Source organism: Bombyx mandarina, chromosome 09 (genome assembly GCF_030267445.1).
Source record: "Bombyx mandarina strain Sakado chromosome 09, ASM3026744v2".
NCBI classification, from domain to species: Eukaryota; Metazoa; Arthropoda; class Insecta; order Lepidoptera; family Bombycidae; genus Bombyx; species Bombyx mandarina.
This window is the reverse complement of record NC_143216.1, coordinates 140,698-161,016: the sequence shown is the minus strand read 5'-3', so window position 1 is coordinate 161,016 and position 20,319 is coordinate 140,698. Positions and strand designations below refer to the sequence as shown.

At 38.5% G+C, this 20,319-nt stretch overlaps 1 protein-coding gene across 3 annotated transcripts in view; it reads left to right on the top strand.

Annotated features, from left to right (window-relative positions):
* Positions 1-20,319, top strand: part of Cad96Ca (tyrosine kinase receptor Cad96Ca) — a 51,168-nt gene that overhangs the window by 11,131 nt on the left and 19,718 nt on the right. For all 3 annotated transcript variants that reach the window (XM_089729615.1, XM_028188149.2, XM_028188148.2), the window contains exon 2: positions 4,387-4,578. In XM_089729615.1, the coding sequence (XP_089585741.1) occupies positions 4,533-4,578 (46 nt within the window). In that variant the 5' untranslated portion in view covers positions 4,387-4,532. The remainder of the gene's footprint in view (positions 1-4,386; positions 4,579-20,319) is intronic.

Below are 20,319 nucleotides of genomic sequence, written 5' to 3'. Positions count from 1 at the left end.
TTTCACTGAGGTCATCACAGGTTTTGAATTTTTGAAAATGGGCTTGGTAAATTCTTTAAATGTTATGCAATCAAATACCATATAAAATTAGTTTAAAAAGTGTCAATAACGAAAAATATAAAGAAAATTAAAAGCTCCATTGGTAGTTGTAAACAGTTTTAAAACGTCACAAAATCCATATTTTTCGAAACTCTATGAACTGTTCAACAGAATATTTAATAAGTTAATCGTTTAACCTGCAATACAACTAAAACCAAACTCAAAAGGCATTAAGAGTAAATGACTCGATTTAATTGAAATTATCGTTGACACGAATCGATTTTGTATCGAGTAGCTGATGGATCATAATGATATTGGCTAATTTACATCTCTTTTATAAGTATAGTGTCATCAATTAAACTTTCTACGCGAGTAATGAGAGGCGATTTCTTTCAATCGTACACTTTCTAATTCGTCGGTCACGTTGCGTCACTTTCACGTGCACCTTGCGTCAAATTCTTTACAAAATTTACTATTATTTTAACGTTCTGGTGTAAAACCATAACTCACACTGTATCTACTGTGGGTCGCTTATGTAGCAAGTGCCCTTGTAGCCGAGTGAGTTCAGTAATGATATTCTGCTCAGCTATTAATCACATTTCTCAGAAGTTACGGGTTTGTGACCTCGGCCATCGCCAATATTCCTACTTGAGTAAGTACAGGGTAGGCAGGGCACATTCGTAGCGTGAAGCAACCACACGTTGTAGTCTGAAGGGCGAGTTTGATCTCTGAGCAATTCAATCCGCACTATATTGACTGTTTGCATCGCATTGCTATTTATTCTACTAGTCCCATCCCACGCAGCTCGACGCGACACAGACAAGCAAAGCAATTACAAGATTGTTCTCTGAGGTCTGTTTCTTACTATTGCTAAGCCATCTTGTGAGTCCGCACGGGTAGGTACCACCAACCGCCCATTTGCCGTGAAGCAGTAATGTGTTTCTGTTTGAAAGGTGGGGCAGCGCTTGAACTGTAAAATTGAGACTTAGAACTCATGTCTTGAGATGGATGGCGGCAGTTACGTTGTAGATGTCTATGGGCTTCGGTATCCACTTAACACCTGGTGGGTATAAGTTCGGCTATCTACATAAAAAAATTAGAAAGTTAAGAGATGAAGAGTACTCACTGGTCTTACTTACCATTAGAAAAGCGTAGACCGTGAAGCTCATTTACACAGTAAGTAATTAAATCTAAAAGCTTATTTATATAGCATGTGTCTTTAATTATTAAAATACAATAAGTTCATATTAAAATTATTCAATTAAAATTTAAATTGACTATAGTTCGCCTTGTTTTTTTTTTATTGCCCTTGTAGGCAGACGAGCATACGGCCCACCTGATGGTGAGTCGTTACCATCGCCCATGGACTTCAGCAATGCCAGGAGCAGAGCCAAGCCGCTGCCTACCGTGCTTGTAATCCGACCAAAATCTACCACACTACTTGAGTGCTAAGTAGATAAAAATGTACACAACGCTTAATTATATTTTTATGATTCAATTGTAGCCAGAGTTATTTGGTCGGAAGTAGGTTCTTGATATCAGAAAAACTATAGGTACTTATGCTTACCGAATCAGAGTGCATTTTGACTTGGCGATGTCTTCCCAAGTAAATATGTTGGTTGCGAATTTAATAACTCACCTATTGTATGTGTTCGTAATTAATTGTGCACGAGTTCGTATGAAGCCAACGGCCTCACGACAAGCGTGTACTTGTTTAGTATTTTGTAACGCTATAAATGGATTGCCTGCGATGTTTCGCCTCCAATACAGATTTTCTCGAAATTCGGTATAAAAATAATTTGTGCTCCGAGAAAGAATCTAGGCTACCTTCCATCCAACCGGTGAGCACGAGACCCGCGCGGCCTAGTGTAGTCCACGCGAGCGAAGTTTCAAACGGAAAGCTAGTAATTATAAATTTGACTTTTAAGCGTATGTTTATTGGGTCTCCATAATCTAATAGAGAGCGCTTGAAACTCAACATGTACCGCATATTTCGTGTAAAGTGGTACTCATTGTACCAGATGTGCAGCAGGGTGTGAAGTCCGCGTGTTACCACTCCGGTGGTCAACTGGTCCATCGGCCACCATCACGCTCATCCGTGGACCACGTTAATGAGTCTCATTACGGCTGGTTTCTAATTGAGCCATTAGCTCTGCGTTTCGGACCATCGTCCTGCCTGAATTTGCCTCAACGTAGTCAATCACGCGTTCTATTTTAAAGGTCGGAGAACACACATTCACACATCGACAGATATTATTAAAACATTGAGACTTTGACTTAAAATTGAGCTCACTCAAAGGATTCGCGTATACAAATGTCTATGATAAGCGTTAACAGAAGAGTTGCTAGTTCTTTCTATAGAAAAATGTAACGAAAAATCCAAATGTATTCACTAGTACTGACAATGACCCCGTTCGCAGCTATTAATGTGTGGACATTGTCAGTGTCAGTAAAGTCGGGATAAAGTAGTATCACACAAACATCCAAAGGTAGATAGAATTGTTGAGCGGCTGAGGTGCGAAGTTTCCTGGCTATTTCCGACTGAGCTCCATCCGGCGAGCGGGCCCGCGCGACCGAATCCATCGGAAATTCAAAGTGCATTCCTCATAATATATGAGTGGAAATTAGAATTTCCGAGTTTCGTCGAGACATCGTTGCGGAATATTTGGAAATTAACATGAATAAACGGCGGCTTGGGAAATAATGATAAGTCTAGTGTTCAAAAACATATTTATTTTTATCGTAAATAGTCGAACGAGGTCGCCTGATGGTAGCGGGTACACCACAGCGTTGTTGCATGTTCCACCATTTGTTCTCATGGCACAACCGCTAGGCCTGTGTCTGTGGTTCCTTAACCTTCGATATTTTTTTTCGTTTTTTATGTTTATTAAATTCACATATTTTGATTAAATCTATACACATTAACATTTAACTTAAATAGAAAAAAACGAATAAACTGTTGAGTTCACATTTTTGGTAATAATGAAACATATTTTTTTTTGTTTTGCCTCTTGTTATTTGAATAAAATAAATTACAAAAGAACAAAGCGCTTTTACAAATAAAAGAGATCGTTTTAACCTTTTTTTAGATGTCGAGTAGGTTGCGCGGGGCTCGTCCGTCACGCACTAAGTATTCACCGTGAATTTGTTTTTTTTATTTTTGATATCGAGACTATGGTGAATTTTATTAATCTATATATTAATACGTGAAGCAAAAACTTTGTATCCCTTTTTACGAAAATTGCGCGGACGGAGGAGCATGAAATTTTCCACACTTATAGAGAATATAGAGAAGAAGTGCACAATGCTAATATTTTTTTTAAGTAATGCATAAATTATACATTAAATCTATAAAGAAAACATTACACACACTACATACCATGTATTTGACGCACACACGCATGCATACTATTTATTGTCAAACTTTTGTTCTTGACGTCTGTGGTCAAATTGAGAATAGATTAAATATTGTTTGTCTTTGTTAATATTTTTATAGTGTAGTCTTGGCGAAATTTGTGATTATAGAAGTATAAAATATAATCATAATAATGTACAAACTTACAATTCCAAACAATTATAGTCGAATTTCGACTACTGCGGGACCTCTAGTTCTTTTAAATAAACAATAGATGTGTCACAATACTGAAATATTTGTATCAACGAGGCTTAAAGCGAGTCCTTAGTGTATAAATAAAATACAGGCTTGTGGAATGAACATACGCGTTTATTATAATTTTATTATATTTTAAACTACAACTTGCTATGCACGGGGCTAAAAGGCTTAGGCCACGACGAGTTCAGGTAGTGTGGTGCGGGTCCGTATAATTCATCACAGCTTCTTACCAAATGACACCAAAGCTACTGCGGGCGTGTACTGTCAGGAACTGGACACAATATTGGAGAAGCATGCGAATTTCCGGCCAGCCTTTGTTAATCTCTCTGCTCCTACACGACAACGTAACTGGAAGCAACAAATACCAGGCTTGGTAATTTAGTCATCCGGCGTAGGTACTCACTAGAACTTACGACGACTTATTATTATGTCTACTTTTTCCAAAGTTTGGACAACTTTATTGGCTCCTGTATTCCTCATTTCTTCACAAAGTCTATTAAAAAATTACCACTGCGCTGGTAGAGACACATCGATATGAGTATATATTTTAATTGATGGAAATAAAAAATATTTAGAAAAAATCATTAACTTTCTATATACATATTACTTATATACTTTCTATATACATATAGTAAGCGGCAATTTCGTATGTAAGATACTCTCGCTAATTTTAAATATACCACACGCTTAACATTTTCAGTAAAAGTGCCTTGAACTTATCTCGTTTGTTTCAGATTTAAATCGAGTTGAAGTGTATAGAAAGTGAAGTGTGCAAGTGTAGGAGAGAGACACAGTGCATGTGTAGCGTGTAGCGGCCCTCACAAATGAAGCGACGCAAGCCAAGGACACTGACTTCGGCGGTCAAACGATTACTGTGATCATGTCTATGGGAGTATGGCTCACGGTAGCGGGATGTCTTGTTCTGAGTAAGTCGTTTACTAATATCATAAGTTGACAGACAAGTAAACAAACATAATAGGAATTAGTTAATGGTTGAGTATTCTGAGCCGCACTCGTGCGAAACACTAATTATGCCAATCCCTAGAACCTTTCATCTTTACTCGTAGGGAGGAGTCGATCGTCAATCTCGGCTCGAGAGGATTCTCAAATATCAGTACGAGAATGCTGGGCGCTTTGTTGAGACTACGCTTATTTTTTAAATGTGCCTACGAAAAGGAACATGAAAACTTTTTCCTCAACCGTGTAGAAGCTTTAAGCTTTAACGATCAGTACTTCAAGGTGTTTTTATTAAAATTTTAATATAATGAATCACCGAAAATAAACAACTTAAATTTACAAAACATACCATGCAATTTTCTCAGTCTGTGACTGTGTGTGTCACAAACAAGTGTACTCTCAATGCTACCGAAAAATTACATAGCGCCTGGAACCCACAACCTGGTACCAATGCGGCGAGGCGATGCTAGCTATACTTAGTTATAGCTCGGTGGATTCGCGTTGCATGATCTTCTAAATCGCCTATCGCTTATACTTGGCTTCCTCCCTTACACCTTGCTTAAATCAAATCTCAGACCATGATACTTGTCAAATCATCGATTGTAACATGTAAGTATGTCCGTGTACGTCATTAGCGGCGTGACAGATTCCGCGTTCAATGAACGGTCACAAATACGAATAGCCTCGATAAACGGTTCATAGCGAAATATTTCATGGATACTTCATGGACAACATCCTTAGGAGAAATACTAGGTAGAGCAGTAGACCAAGCTGCACGTTAGTGATGACGCGTGTCGTCTCGTTACATTAACATTCAACAGCCTCGAGCGCGTCTCCGCGATGTGTACAAGGCTCAAATCAGTTGCCATATCTCTACTTATAAAAGTTACGTCATTCTTCTCAGAACTAATGAGAGTAAAAAGATTCAGACGGAACTATAACACAATGCGGAATTCTAATATAACGTTTTGACGTCAGCACATGCCAATCGATATTATTATTGTAATTACAATGGAATTCAAATCTCTTTAATTGTATGGATATGTCCCCGAGACTCACCTGATGCTAAGTCGTTACCGTGATTCTCTCACGGAACTAATAATCGAGACAGCATCAGGGTCGGCGGGACTGGCGCCGGCCCATCAGCAACCACAGGAGCTACACATCTCTGTGTATTACGTTCTATTCCTTTTTATTTTTGATGTTTTGATTAATATGTAAGCGTGCTAGTCTCGTTTGGATAAGGTTTAAAGGACAATGCCCAAAAATGGGCCAACTTTGTGTCTAAACTATTTGTACTTGAAAAACTATGTGTTATTTTTTCAAGTTATTTAGTTTATGTATCAACATTTCTTTCACCCTGGCGTTGTTTTACAAAAGAATAAATTACTTATTTGATAACATCCGAAAACTGAGTATTTCCATCATTCATAGTTTTTAAATTCGCCAATAGCAAGACAAAGGCCTTAGCCCATACAGCCTTATATTAAACCTAAATGCTGCCAAACGAAAGAGTTGTCTGTGACTTGAACAACAAATAAAAAAAAATAGGTAATGGTTATAATTCACAGAGTTTTAGTTTATTTTTGTTCAATTCAATATTTATATATTGTAATAATTATTATTACTTAAAACCATGAATTATTTAATATTTTTAGACATTAATGATTCCATTGGTAAAAATCTCAATGGCCCACCATTACTTAATCTTATTAATTAGTTAATTATTAATAAGTATTATTGGAGTTTACTCCTTTAGAATCGATTTACATATATAGGCCCGGGGTATGAAAATTATGGGGACCAAAATCGTACTAGCATGTCACACGAAATGCGTTATGCGCCTGATTGCGCATGTCACACGAAATGCGTCATCGCAGGTGACGCCGGGCTGCTGCGCCGGCAGTCCGCCACAAAGCCTCGTACTGATCGCGCGTTTCTCTCATTATTGTATTTTCATATATTTGTTAGTCGTTTGTTTTGTGTCTCGTTAATTTGTTAATAATCTGTAGTGTATCGTGTTGTCGTAATATAGAACTATTTCTCGTATTGTTTCGTTTAATTTTTTATATCCAGTAAACTCCAGTCGTGCGTCGGAGCGGACACACACACTTTTTTTTTTAATGTTTTTTTAATAGTTTGTAAATTGGGTGTTGTTTTGTGTATTAAACGTCAATAATCGTTGTTCACGATTCGACTAAAACTGTGGCTAACATAGCAGTGACTGTTATTTTTTTTTTTTTTTTTCAAGATAAAAGATCTGCGGAAACTCACGCTCAGTCAATGTGCCATTCGTCGAGTTGACGTCAAAACTCCCAAAAAGCAATAAAAAGAGATACACCGGCTTTTTATTCACATGAAAATAATATAACTACAACAGACTAGGCTGTATAGGCTACGCTCTTTGCCTGCCTATTGGCGAATTTAAAAACAACAACAACAATATCGTTGCCGGCTTCCGGATTTTCATTTCCGAAAGAAGGGTCAATGAAGTCCATTCTCAGAAACCACCTTAATTTTATTATTATTATGAGGATATAATAATAATAAAATGTACATAAGGGCTTATTTCTAGCAACTTTAGCCACAATTAACTTATTTAACACTGTAACTAATTATGAGAGCGATTATTGATTTCGAAGAAAATAATTAACTACTTAATTTTAGCTGCAGAAAAAAACAGATTTCTCTTAAACCTGGGTGAGAATATAAAAATCATTTTCTGAATATGAAACGATATTTCTTTGTCTATCAAATTAAGTTAAAACCATCATGACCGGCAACTTCTTTTAGGTGCCCAAACGCCCAAAGACAATGGGCATTATCCTTTAAACATTGCGATCAAAACTACTTTTACTAAGTCGTCGTGGCCTAAAGGAAAAGACGCCCTGTGCATTCGTGTCGAACGAAGCAACGGTGCTCTAATTTCGCAGGTCACTATAAATTTTTCTAATGAAATACGTAATTATCAAATGTTCACGATTGACTTCCATGGTGTAATAAAAATCAAACCCGCAAAATTATAATTTGCGTAATTACTGGTGGTAGGACCTCTTGTGAGTACACATGTATAGGTACCGCCAGCCCACCTATTTCTGCCGTGAAGCAGTAATGCGGTTTGGTTTGAAGGGTGGGGCAGCCGTTGTACTGTAAAACTGAGACCTTAGAACTCATGTCTCGCGGAGGGCGGCGGCATTTAAGTGGTACCCACTTGGCACCAGGTGAGCCTTGAGCTCGTCCAACCATCAAAGCTATAAAAAAAAACTTTTACTGCATAGTTTATACAGTAAATCCTCTTACGCTACGAAACACAAACACGCGAAATATATTTGGGTTTGATCACGGACAACTGATATCTGTATAAGTATATAGTTAAGCATTTCGTTTGTACATACAGTAGCCCAGTAGCCCGGCTCGTCCGGTTACAGTTCAAGAACGTCTGTCATCTCGTGGCCACAATGTCTAAATTCTATAATATTTCAATTTTCGTCAATTTTGTTCATATTCGTTCATAGTCGCGGCGTTGTCAAGCAGCATGTTTTTCGTCAATGTGCTATTTATAAGTTTCTATGGCCGAAATATATATATTCTATGTTTGTTTCTGTCATTCTTCTATACCGGTACCGTTAGATGTCTTGTGTTACCTCTACAATTCCCGACGCTCTCTGGTTTAGTTGAAAAGCATCAGCTTACTATACTACATATTTCCCATCTGAACTGTAAGAAAGCAAAGTAAAGATTCTGCTTCTACAAGTGCTGTATGAGGGAGTCATAACCTGCGATGACTAACTAACCTGCGGAAAAAGCCGTAAGCCATATTAGTATAATATTAAACTACATATATCATGGGTGAGTACATCTAATGGTGTATATTCATATAACGCACATAAGGAAGGAAGGTCTATGGAATAAGAGACGGAAAGTTGATAATAAAGTATCGATAAATTTTCGTTCGGCCACAAAACGTTCTTTGCACATTAACTTTTCATTTTTTCAAATTACTCTCACAAAATCATTTATTCTTGTTTAACGATAAGAGCCGCCATCTTTAAAACCTGAATAATAATATTCCTAAGTACCTTAGGAATCCATTAAGGAAATTGTAACAGCTTCAGTACGTGATCTGCTTCTTGAGATCCCTATCACTCGGGGCCAGTAAGCTCAATGGAGTCCTTCGCCGAGACAATATCTATTACCCATTAAGTTGCAAAAGTAGCAGTCCACACTGAATTTTCACAACTTTCCTTTGAGTTGTACAAAAACGTTTTCATCCTGCAAATATCATAAAATTTCATAGTTACTGGTAACTTCCGCTGCTCTCTCTGCGAACCTCCTGCGACTTCTAATGTAATGTATTGCGCGCGGTAATGTATTGTAACTTGAAAGATGCGATAGCCATTTGTTTTATTTTTATTAATCAAACTGGCGAGGAGCCTACAACTCACCTGTTGTTTTGTGTTTAGTGCGTAACAACATGAACTTCGTCACCATGTGGGTGGGAAAGATCAGATCAAATTCTCAGTTGTATTACATAAATTGTATTATGTCGCATGTCGGGTCGCATGTAAACTTGCACCGGTGGAAGTAGTTGTTATTGGTGATTTCAATTTAAATTCTGTGTCTACCTATGTACGCGAGCAATTCGAATATTTCTTAAATTTTTGTAAATTAACGCAATTTAATACTATTCCAAATCATCATGGAGGTATCTTGGATTTCGTTTTGAGTGGACTACACAGAGAACGTGTCTGTGTTGTGAGGGGAATCGGTGCTCTCGTGCCGGAGGACTGCTATCATCCGACGCTTGAAGTATCCGTGCGATGGCCTAGCAGGCGGAGCTGTGTCGGCGCCGGCATGCCCTCCCTCCCTCTATCATCCGATCCAGCCTACGTACTGGATAGCGGCTTCCAATGGAATTTTCGTAAAGCTGATATTAATGTACTATATGCATCTTTTGCTGAGATTGATTGGAGTGACATTGTTTCTGAGACAGATGTCAACATCGCTCTTAATACATTTTATAACAAATTATACTCTATAATCGACTACTGTGTGCCGACCAAACGTTGCATAGTAACAAATCAAACCAATAAATACCCAACTTGGTTTACTTCCGAAATAATACAAAACTTAAGATTCAAACATTTTAACCACAAAAGGTACAAAGCTGAGGGAAAAGAAGTAAATTTAGAATTGTTTAAATATTATAGGAGTAGAATAAAATATCTGATCGAGACAGCGTATAAAAAATATTTGTTGAGTATAGAGAGAGACATCGGTGATAATCCAAAAATATTTTGGAAGTTTATTAAAGATAAGCGACAAAGTAGGCATAATTGTAATAAATATTATGATTACTTGGGAAAACCTGTGGAAGGACAATACGCGGCAGATGCATTTGCAACTTACTTCAGTTCAGTTTTCTTAGCCGATGAACCCAAATTAGATCCAACTGAGGCCCAGCATAGTGCAGCAATAACATCACAGTTTTGTTCCAGTGCTCGAGTAGCTTTATTGACTGTAGATAATTCCGACCTGCGCTGTGCTGTGAAGCGCATTAAGCCGTTCTCCGCATCAGGTCCAGATCGTATCCCTTCCTTTTTGGCTAAGGATTGTATAAGTGTGCTTAGTGTACCACTACTACATATTTATAATCTCTCACTCCAAATGTCCACATATCCATCTACGTGGAAGCACACTAGAGTAACTCCGGTCTTCAAGGGTGGTGACCGCACAGATGTGAAAAACTATCGACCCATCGCAGTATTATCAGTATTTGCAAAGATATTTGAGTCCATTATTAATAAACATGTTAGTGCGCAGATCCGGAACCAATTGACTGACAGTCAACATGGTTTTCGAGCTGGTAGATCTACGGCAACTAACCATATTAATTTCGTCAACTATGTTGCTGCTGAAATGGATGCAGGGAAACAAGTCGACGCTGTATACTTAGACTTTGAAAAAGCCTTCGACCGTGTCGATAATGACGTATTGTTGATGAAATTTGCTTCATTCGGATTTACCCCAAAACTCCTCAAATTATTTTCTTCTTATCTCTCTGATAGGTCTCAGCATGTTGAGTTAGCGGGTTTCAAATCTAAAACTTATTTTACAAGATCAGGGGTCAGTCAGGGTAGTAACCTTGGTCCCACTCAGTTTTTAATCATGATAAATGATCTATCTTCTATTCTCAGTGAGAGGACCAAGTGTCTTATGTTTGCTGACGATCTTAAGCTGTACGTTGGGGTCGGGTGTGATGCTGAGCGCCATGCTTTGCAACGCGACATTACTCGGGTTGCAGAATGGGGAGAGCGTAACCGCTTGCATTTTAATACTAATAAATGCAAGGTCGTTGCTTACAGCCGGTCACGGTCGCCCGTGTTGTTTCCATACCATTTATCTGGAGTCATTTTGAATCATGTGGCAGTTATACGTGACCTGGGAGTTATTTTCGATTCCAAGCTAACGTTTAAAGATCACATACAAAATATATGTAAAAGGGGTAGTGGTCTGCTCGGGTTCATAATTCGTCAGACGCACGACTTTGTAGGCCATCGTGTGATTGTTATGCTGTACGATGCCTATTTGCGAAGTAGTCTTGAATATAACGCACTCGTGTGGGATCCTCGCGAAGCAGTTCAAAAGCTAATGCTGGAAAAACTACATAAAAAATTTTGCAGGTTCCTATTCAAGAAAATGTATGGATACTATCCGTTCTTGTATCCATCACTTTATGTGACTGGTATGGTCGGATTAGATACTCTTGAGCTCAGACGGAAGATGACTCTTGTGGTGCATTATTATCAGCTATTGCATAACAAAATTGATAACTCCACTGCACTGGAATCAGTGTCGTTATATGTGCCTGATGGCTACATGCGCGGATGTATGTGTGGAGGGGTGCGTCGCCAGCGGCCGCTTCTTAGTACTACGCACGCGCGTACGCAGCACACCGCTAACTCCCCGACGCATCGTGCTGTCTCGCTACTCAATGGCTTGCTAGCTTATGCTCCGGAAATGGATATATTCCATGATGGTTTGCAGCGATTTATTTTTGTTGTCAGGAATTACTTAAGCTAATTATTAATACCTTACAAATGTTTTGGTTTATACTGTTAATTTGTAAGTAGACTAATTAAATAAATAAATAAATAAATAAATAAAGGCGATCTTACCCTTAAAATCGGAACGTTACACCGCTTCGTGGAAGAGATAGGCAGGATGGTGTTATATACCCGTGCGGGCGCACAGCACACCACTAGTGTACTTTACCTTTATCTGAACTAGGCTAGCAGTGGCACGGCGGTACAGCTACAATAATAGAAAAATCATGCAGCCCAAGATATGTTACCAATAAATGCTAATTATTGTTTAATATCAATTACCATGGGAGATCCTGAGTCGGTGTCACGGCAATCTACCAGACATTCCCGATGCTGATACTAATCTCTATATGTGCATGACCTCAAAACGGACAGGAAATTATTTGTACTCATCGAGTTATTTGCTTGTGAACTGTATCCGCAGTCGAGGTCTGTTTCATTAGCTAATACCATTAGCCGTACTGATGGACTTTTAGCAAGTCATTTCAGTACTAATGTATATAATTTTATTGATTACTGTCCCTACTCCTCCATTCATCCGTCCGAGCTGGCAGTATATGCATAGTTTTCTGGCAGTATATAGTTTCATATTATGTATCTTGAGTCAACTCCCTAGCTGCGGGTGGGTGGCGTCGTCTTGCGTGTTGTGCACAAGACAATCATGTGTTCCTATTTGAACAGCAAGCGCGTCGCGTTGTGCTCTGTGAATATTTTTCTTATTGCTTAGATGTGTGGACGAGCTCACGGTTCCCTAGACATCAACAAGGCACAAGTAGCCGGCATCTGCCTTAAGACATAAATTCTCAGTTTTTACAGTATTTTATATTTTTTTACCATGGCCTCTCCACCCTTCAAACCCAAACGTATTCCTGCTTCACAGCAAAAACAGGCAGGGTGATGGTACCTACCCATCCGGACTCATAGTTTTTGCAAGTTTGATTTATATTAATTTGCTAGTAATTTACTTGGGGGTAATTTCGAAGTCGTCGTGGCCTAAAGGGTAAGATGTCTGGTGCATTCGTATGTAGCGATGCACCGGTGTTCAAATCCCGCAGACAGGTACCAATTTTTCTAATGAAATACGTACTCAACAAATGTTCACGATTGACTTCCACGGTGAAGGAATAACATCGTGTAATAAAAATCAAACCCGCAAAAATTATAATTTGCGTAATCACTGGTGGTAGGACCTCTTGGGAGTCCGCACGGGTAGGTACCACCACCCCGCCTATTTCCGCCGTAAAGCAGTAATGCGTTTCGGTTCGAAGGGTGGGGGTAGACGTTGTAACTATACTGAGACCTTAGAACTTATATCTCGAGGTGGGTGGCGCATTTACGTTGTAGATGTCTATGGGCTCCAGTAACCACTTAACACCAGGTGGGCTGTGAGCTCGTCCATCCATCTAAGCAATAAAAAAAAATTTGACATATTTTTTATGTGAAACTAGAAATAACAAAGTAGCACGGTTAACTTAATTGAACATACATATCACTATGTTCTTGGAATAAAGTCACCTTTTGCTTAACTGATTTTATAATTCTGAAAATTTCTATAGTTCTGTTGAAATAATTTGCAATGCTTACAACTTTACAAATTCGAAGTAAAAAAAATATCGCATTGGATTTTAATAGCAGACCAGGAGTCGCAAAAAACAACGTACAATGTCAAATAATGAAAGATTAAAAAACTGATTTCGTATTACGAAACACACAAACAAGTGTGACGTTGGTGTTGCGTGGCTGGCAACCCAAGGTTGTCAGTGAAAGTGACCAGCTTTCACGGCAACCGGTCATTACCCTGTCCTTGTCTAACACCGCACGTGTAAAGAGCTCGTTCAATCTGTGAAATGTGCTAGCATTTTTTTAAATATACATATTATTATACTAGCAGATCTTTCAAGATAAATATCTTAGTTTAGTCTTAGAATATTCTAAGTAGATTTTTTAATAAGAACGAAGAAGAGAAAGATGATTAGAAACTGTAGTTTTTGATCATCTAATTAACGTGTTATGTAGCCAGAGCAGAGAAACGTAAATAAATTAAAAACTAAGAAATCGGAACCTTTTAAATCTACGTTAAATTTTGTAACTCTACTTTAAAATGAATGTTTACAGAAATATTTTTGATTTCAACAGCAACAATATGCTTTTGTGTAAACTCTAAACTCAGATATCACTTAGGTCGTCACATTAAGTCTCCCAACCGAATGTAAATGAATGCGTGAGAGCACGACCTTGAAGACGTTAGGCAGTAGCTACCAAGCTTGCCTTGTGCCGCACAAGCTCGTCAGGCTGGATACCTAATGATGCCGGATGCGACTGTTTCACATCCCGCAGACAAGTACCAATTTCCTCTCGTTAATAGTTACTCTATAAGAAGAAATAGCAATGTGAAACAATAATCAGACACGCAATTTAAATATACATACATACATATGTAGAGATAGGGCCCGTATTGCATGGTTGTGGACCAGCACGGGTAGGTATCACCATCCAGCTTACTCCTCCCGCTAAGTAATGATGGATTCCGTACTAAGGGTTGGGACGGACATTTTGCATTGCTGCGTAATGTGGAATTTTTAGTGCGGATAAATTATAAATCTGACATTATATGTAGGAACAGAATACGATTCGAACAGCTTAATGATCATCAATCCAGTGAAAATGCCAGTGCAAATAAAAGGTCCGTTGTTCGGTACATCAGAAATCATGATGGAAGGCCGGCTATCCTCGACCCACGCTGGTTCTGGTCCAGCAGTAGGATAGCTCACTCTAACCGGCACCATCTAGGCGGGCTTCGGATAGCCTGCCGACCGAGAGGGCTGGTGGTCGTGGCGTCGACGACCGCCGGTCCGGCGTCCTGAGGGGGAGGGTGATGGGAGAGATATGCTCCGCACTAAACGCTTCACTTTCCTCCCTTTGCCTCTTCATGAGTTCTGTCTCATGCGAGGTTTGGACGTTGGTTGTTGAGCGACAGGAGGTTTTAGTCAGTTCGACTCTGACATGCTCCGCCCTTCACCCCCAGTGGAGGGCGGAAGTCCGACGATTTCCTCCTGACCAAAAAAAAAAAGCCTAGATGTAAGAGCGAAATTGCAAGATCTCAGCTCTCGAACCCGCAACAACAATCAGAAAGACAATCTTGTACTGCTGAGCTAAGTATATGAGATATACATATATTAATTAATAATGTACATCTATTTATTTTATTGATAACCAACAAACAACCACAACCACAGATGATATAATTTCACACACTTCACTCATATATCAAAAGTACCGTGTGTGGTTCACACGTTACCAGGAGAGCAGAAACAGCGCAGAACTAGTATTACAACGCGGAGCTCTTTTATATCAAACTTAAAATCTAACGCATTTATTTTAGTTTCCCTCTGTTCATTAAAATAAATAAAATGAACAATAAAATGAATAAAAATTTCAATAAAATGAACCAGTACGGGTCTGTATAGGTATATGGTATAGCTACAGATTTTTCAAGTAATTTATTAGAAAGAAATAAATACTTACAATATCACCATTTTCTATTATATGTACATTATTTAAGGCAAAACAATCAAAATGAACGTTGTGTCAGCTGTATGGTTCTTTTGATAGAAATTATTTTGTAACAAAATTATTATTTTCATTCGCTCATCCCTAAATTAATAAAAAGTCTGAAGTACTAAAACAATGATGAGATATTGCTTTTCTTGTATCTTGAACAAAGTATATATTACTACATACAAATTACTAAACAAAATGTCTCAGAGAACATTCCTTACCTAGCTAGCTACACAATGTAGCTTGTAAGTTCATTTTTTTTCTGAAAATTTCCATATTTCTTAGTGAATATTTCTTATTAAATATTTCTTCGTGAAGGTATTTCCTACCTTGCGAATTTCTTCTTAATATTGTTATTAGTCTCCGACTAACATTCCTATAAACCGGTTTTTTACTATTTGACTAATGAGCCTTAAGAATGATGAAACTGATTAGGTAGCGCCTTCTCAGTGAATAGTAAATAAGGAAAACTCATCAGAAGCTTGCGTCATCACTAATAATAATCCGTGCAAGCGATTGTACATCTAGTATTAATAAATAATTATTAATTCAGTTGCTCACTAACCGTCCTTGTTTCCCGCGTAGTCAAATAGAACATCCGACAGAGAACAAAATAAGGCACACAAGAGAAAAAAACGAATCCCAGAAGTTTCACGTGTGGGAGTCAAATAGTACCAGGCCAGCAGAGACGCAGTGAAGGTTTTATCTTGTATGGTTAACCATAATGAAAAACCAACCTTAGTTGTATTGCTATAGTAAGCAATTTTCACTGACTCAGATTGCTGACTATGCAATGTGCGAATTCACGAGGACAGCAGCTATGGATGTGTGCGCACGTGTGTGTGCGTAGACAAGTTTTTGCGTACCCCCGTCTGTATAACCATTTTCCTGAATGACTCAATAATGTGCGGACGTGGATTAGCTTCACGGTTCTTGATATGCATATCACTGTTTTAAAATTAGTGAGTTTTCTGTAAAGATCTTAATAGTAATAATTACAAGTTTACTTATGTTGTATTTAATTGCGCAGACGAGTGAGGGAGTTCATCATAGGTACACAGCTCAGTACCGACTGTATTATTGTTTATTATTGTTATTAGCTCAGTACTGACTGTATTATTTAACGGCTCAGCCACCATTACGACCGGATCGTAGGACTGCTTCGTGGTAATACCCGTGCGAGCTACAACACGCCCCACACCAGTATGCGCCAGTAAGCGATCGCAGTACCGCGGTATAGCCCTCAGAGAATGTTGCTGCTCATTTCCAGTTAATCCCGTACTGTGAGAGGGCGCTGTTCTATCTAAGCCGCCGCACAGACAGCAGCATGCTCGAGGAGACTTACCTTAGGGTGCCTGTCCACCGGAGCGGAGAAACGGAGAAATATTAATAAATAAGATTGCACAAAATCATTTTGCAATCTTAATATTTTGATTTTGTGCAATCTTATTAGTTAATATTTCTCCGTTTCTCCGCTCCGATGGACAGGCACCCTTACAATACCATACAACATGGCGACACTGAAAATCGTTTGATTAAGTATTTGCATCATCTGTATCTATCCACGGCAGATAATTCTGTTTAGGTACACCAATGTAATCACAGCATTATTTATAAATTAAATATAAGTAATATAATTTACATTTTTTTTATTGCCCTTGTAGGCAGACGAGCATACGGCCCACCTGATGGTGAGTGGTTACCGTCGCCCATGGACTTCAGCAATGCCAGGGGCAGAGCCAAGCCGCTGCCTACCGTTTAATACTCTCCACAAGGCTCGTTTAAAGAAGGACATGTCATAGCGCCCGGGAAACATCGTGGAGGAGAGCTCATTCCAAAGCCGGATGGTACGTGGCAAAAAATATGTCTGGAAGCGCACTGTGGATGACCGCAGTGGCTCCAGGTAGTATAGATGAACTCTACTCCGGTGCTTTTAATTACAAAAAAATCTACTACTATATTATATACTATAAAATATACTACTTTTGTTAAATTAATTTGTTATCGCTCTCATTTTTTGTAAAATAACTCGTAACTTGTATAGCTTATAAAGAAATCAATATTCATTCCGTCAGTAATTAAGATAATTAATAAAAATGACAGATCACGAACCCGATCGAGTGTCGGCGCCATGCGGCAGACGGCATGGAGGGCTCCCCTCTCCTTGTCGTCCCTCTAACAAAAATGTAAACAAATATATTAACAAAATACCTGTGTACAAGATATGACGTTTTTAATATTCATAATGAGATCTTAAAAAATAATCAAAGTATAATCTGTGTATAAAAATCTAAGAACTAATATTAAATACAGTCAGCTAGTTCGTGTTTTAAAAAATAAGAACCGTTAGCGTTATACAGAGACAGAGAAATTCTCAGGTGCTCTCGTAATACACATTAAAGGTTTTGCTGCTAAAATATTACTTTCGAGACTTTAGTAATTTTTCGGCTTTTTAAATTTAAAAGCCTTTAGTGTGCTCAGTTTGACATGCACCTGGTGGTGCATCAAAACTTTCATTAGTTGGATAATATTCGGAGTTCAAATGAAAATAATTAATAGATCTACTAACTTATCTTCTCCGATGAAATACAAAGAGCTCGTTAACGAGTCTCTCTCATTTATGAAAAGCTCGCTTGCTCTACATATATCACAATGTTCTTTCAGGGATGCTTTTTGCAACGTACCATTCGATTCTCATCACAGTGCTTTCTACGCGTCAGAATATGTTCTTGAAGCAAACTGGCTTCTGTCATCTAAGACAATCAAGCGTGTACTCGCAAAATCTTTTCATTCATACTTTTAAATAATTAGTCATCATTTAAATTAATTATTCATCATTTTATTATTTAATTCATTTACATTTCGAAATCTAAATATCACTTTTATAATTTTTAGCGGCTTTTGAAAATTTAGAGTGGGAGATAGTTCTCCGAAATACACCTTGAAGCTTGCCTTACTATATCAGATATTGTGATAATAGATCGGTCTGCGCGTCGAGCAGTGTTGGTTGATGTCACCATTTCTCATGACGAGAACCTCGTGAAGACAGAAAAGGACAAATTAATAAAATATTTAGACCTGGCCCACGAGACTACCGCCATGTGGCATGTTGATTCAACCATCATTGTTTCAAGTATACGGCTTGATAGCGAAAAGTTTCGATCGACATCTTAAGAAGCTTTCGTTATTCAGCTGGGTTAGGGGCCTAATACAGAAGGCAGTTATCCTCGATACTGCGCGCATTGTGAGGAGGTTTCTCACTCTGGAGTCCTAACCACTGGTGGCTTGTGTCGTAGACACCGCCATCAGCGGCAATCTATTTTATTATAATGTTTTTTAAAATTTTTTTTATTTTTTTTTTATTGCTTAGATGGTTGGACGAGCTCACAGCCCACCTAAGGAGTAAAGTGGTTACTGGAGCCCATAGACATCTACAACGTAAATGCGCCACCCGTCTTGAGATATAAGTTCTAAGATCTCAGTATAGTTACAACGGCTGCCCCACCCTTCAAACCGAAACGCATTACTGCTTCACGGCAGAAATAGGCAGGGTGGTGGTACCTACCCGCGCGGACACACAAGAGGTCCTACCACCAGTAAAAATTGTATTTTTAATATATTTTTAAAAAATATTGTGTAATTAATAAGATTTTAAATAAATATAAATAAATAATAATTATATTCATAATAATAATTTATTTATTTCTCTCTTAAAGGAATGGTACTAATACAAATAGAAATTAACTTCATAATATTTTGTAAACCTTTGAAAGAGCTGAAAAGTCTGTACTAGTTTCAAAGGCCTGTGTTACTGATCTCCAGGCTCCCTCCTTCTTAAGGTAGATCAGGTTAGGTTAAGTCGTATAGGTACATACTACATCGATATAACAAACACAAGCCCGCTCAGTTTGTTCTGCCGGCTCCCCTACGGACTGTGGCTCTTCGCGGAGATCCCTTTGACAATCACTAAAAATGTTCAATGACATCGAAATTGAGAACACGATTTGGACTTTGATTTTTTTGCCATTTGTCAAGCACCTATGTACGTGATCATTTTCTTTGAAACATTAAATTGCACACGTATGTGGTAATGAAGAGAAGCTGAGGAGTGCACGTTTGGGATGGTATGGACATGTGATGAGACGGAATGAAAATGAGGTTGTTAAGAGAGTGTTAACTATGAATGTGGAAGGATTTAGAGGAAGAGGTAGACCTAAGAAGAAATGGATGGATTGCGTGAAAGACGATATGGGTAGGAGGGGAGTGAGCGAAGAAATGGTATATGATAGAAGAGTATGGAAGGAGAAAACATGTTGCGCCGACCCCAGGTGACTGGGAGAAGGGCAGGATAATGATGATGATGATGTATGTGGTAATGAAGTGTTTTGTGAGATCTGGTGGAAGCGTACCAGTAATGCCTTAAACATGATTCATTTATTGTGTTCGAGAGTATTTACGCGATGGTGATGGTTGGGACAATGTTTTATTCTGAAAAATAATTAGAAAATTTGGACAATATTGCTCACGCACGCATGGCGGGATTTAGTGGCAACTGCTTAACATATCATCATTAAGATCCTCTAGCCTTGTGTAGGGTAAATGAGAACCATACTGTTGACAAAGAAACAAAACTCGAAATCACAAAATTAAGAACAGTGCCCACGGTTAGGGCCTATGAAGTTTTCCGTGAAAAATACACAAAACTACTTTTTTCATAACTAATATTCTTAAGACTGCAACCAGCTTCTCGCTAATAATCGGGCCACATTTCTTTAAATTTTATTCACTACCAGACTACAATCCCTATACCGCGTATTAATGCATACAGCACATTCTCCACATGGATGTAACACTCTATCTTTGTTACACACGCGGGACATAGATACAGAGTAAGCAGGATAGTAAAAGGGATAACTTGTATTCCACACATGGACTAATCCCGCCTTTCCACTCACCTGTCCAGTGAACCTGCTCGTCCCTTATGAAATCCTGGTAGCTCCTAATAACTTCTAATGCTGCCGAGACTCAGTTAGACGCAAGTCTGAC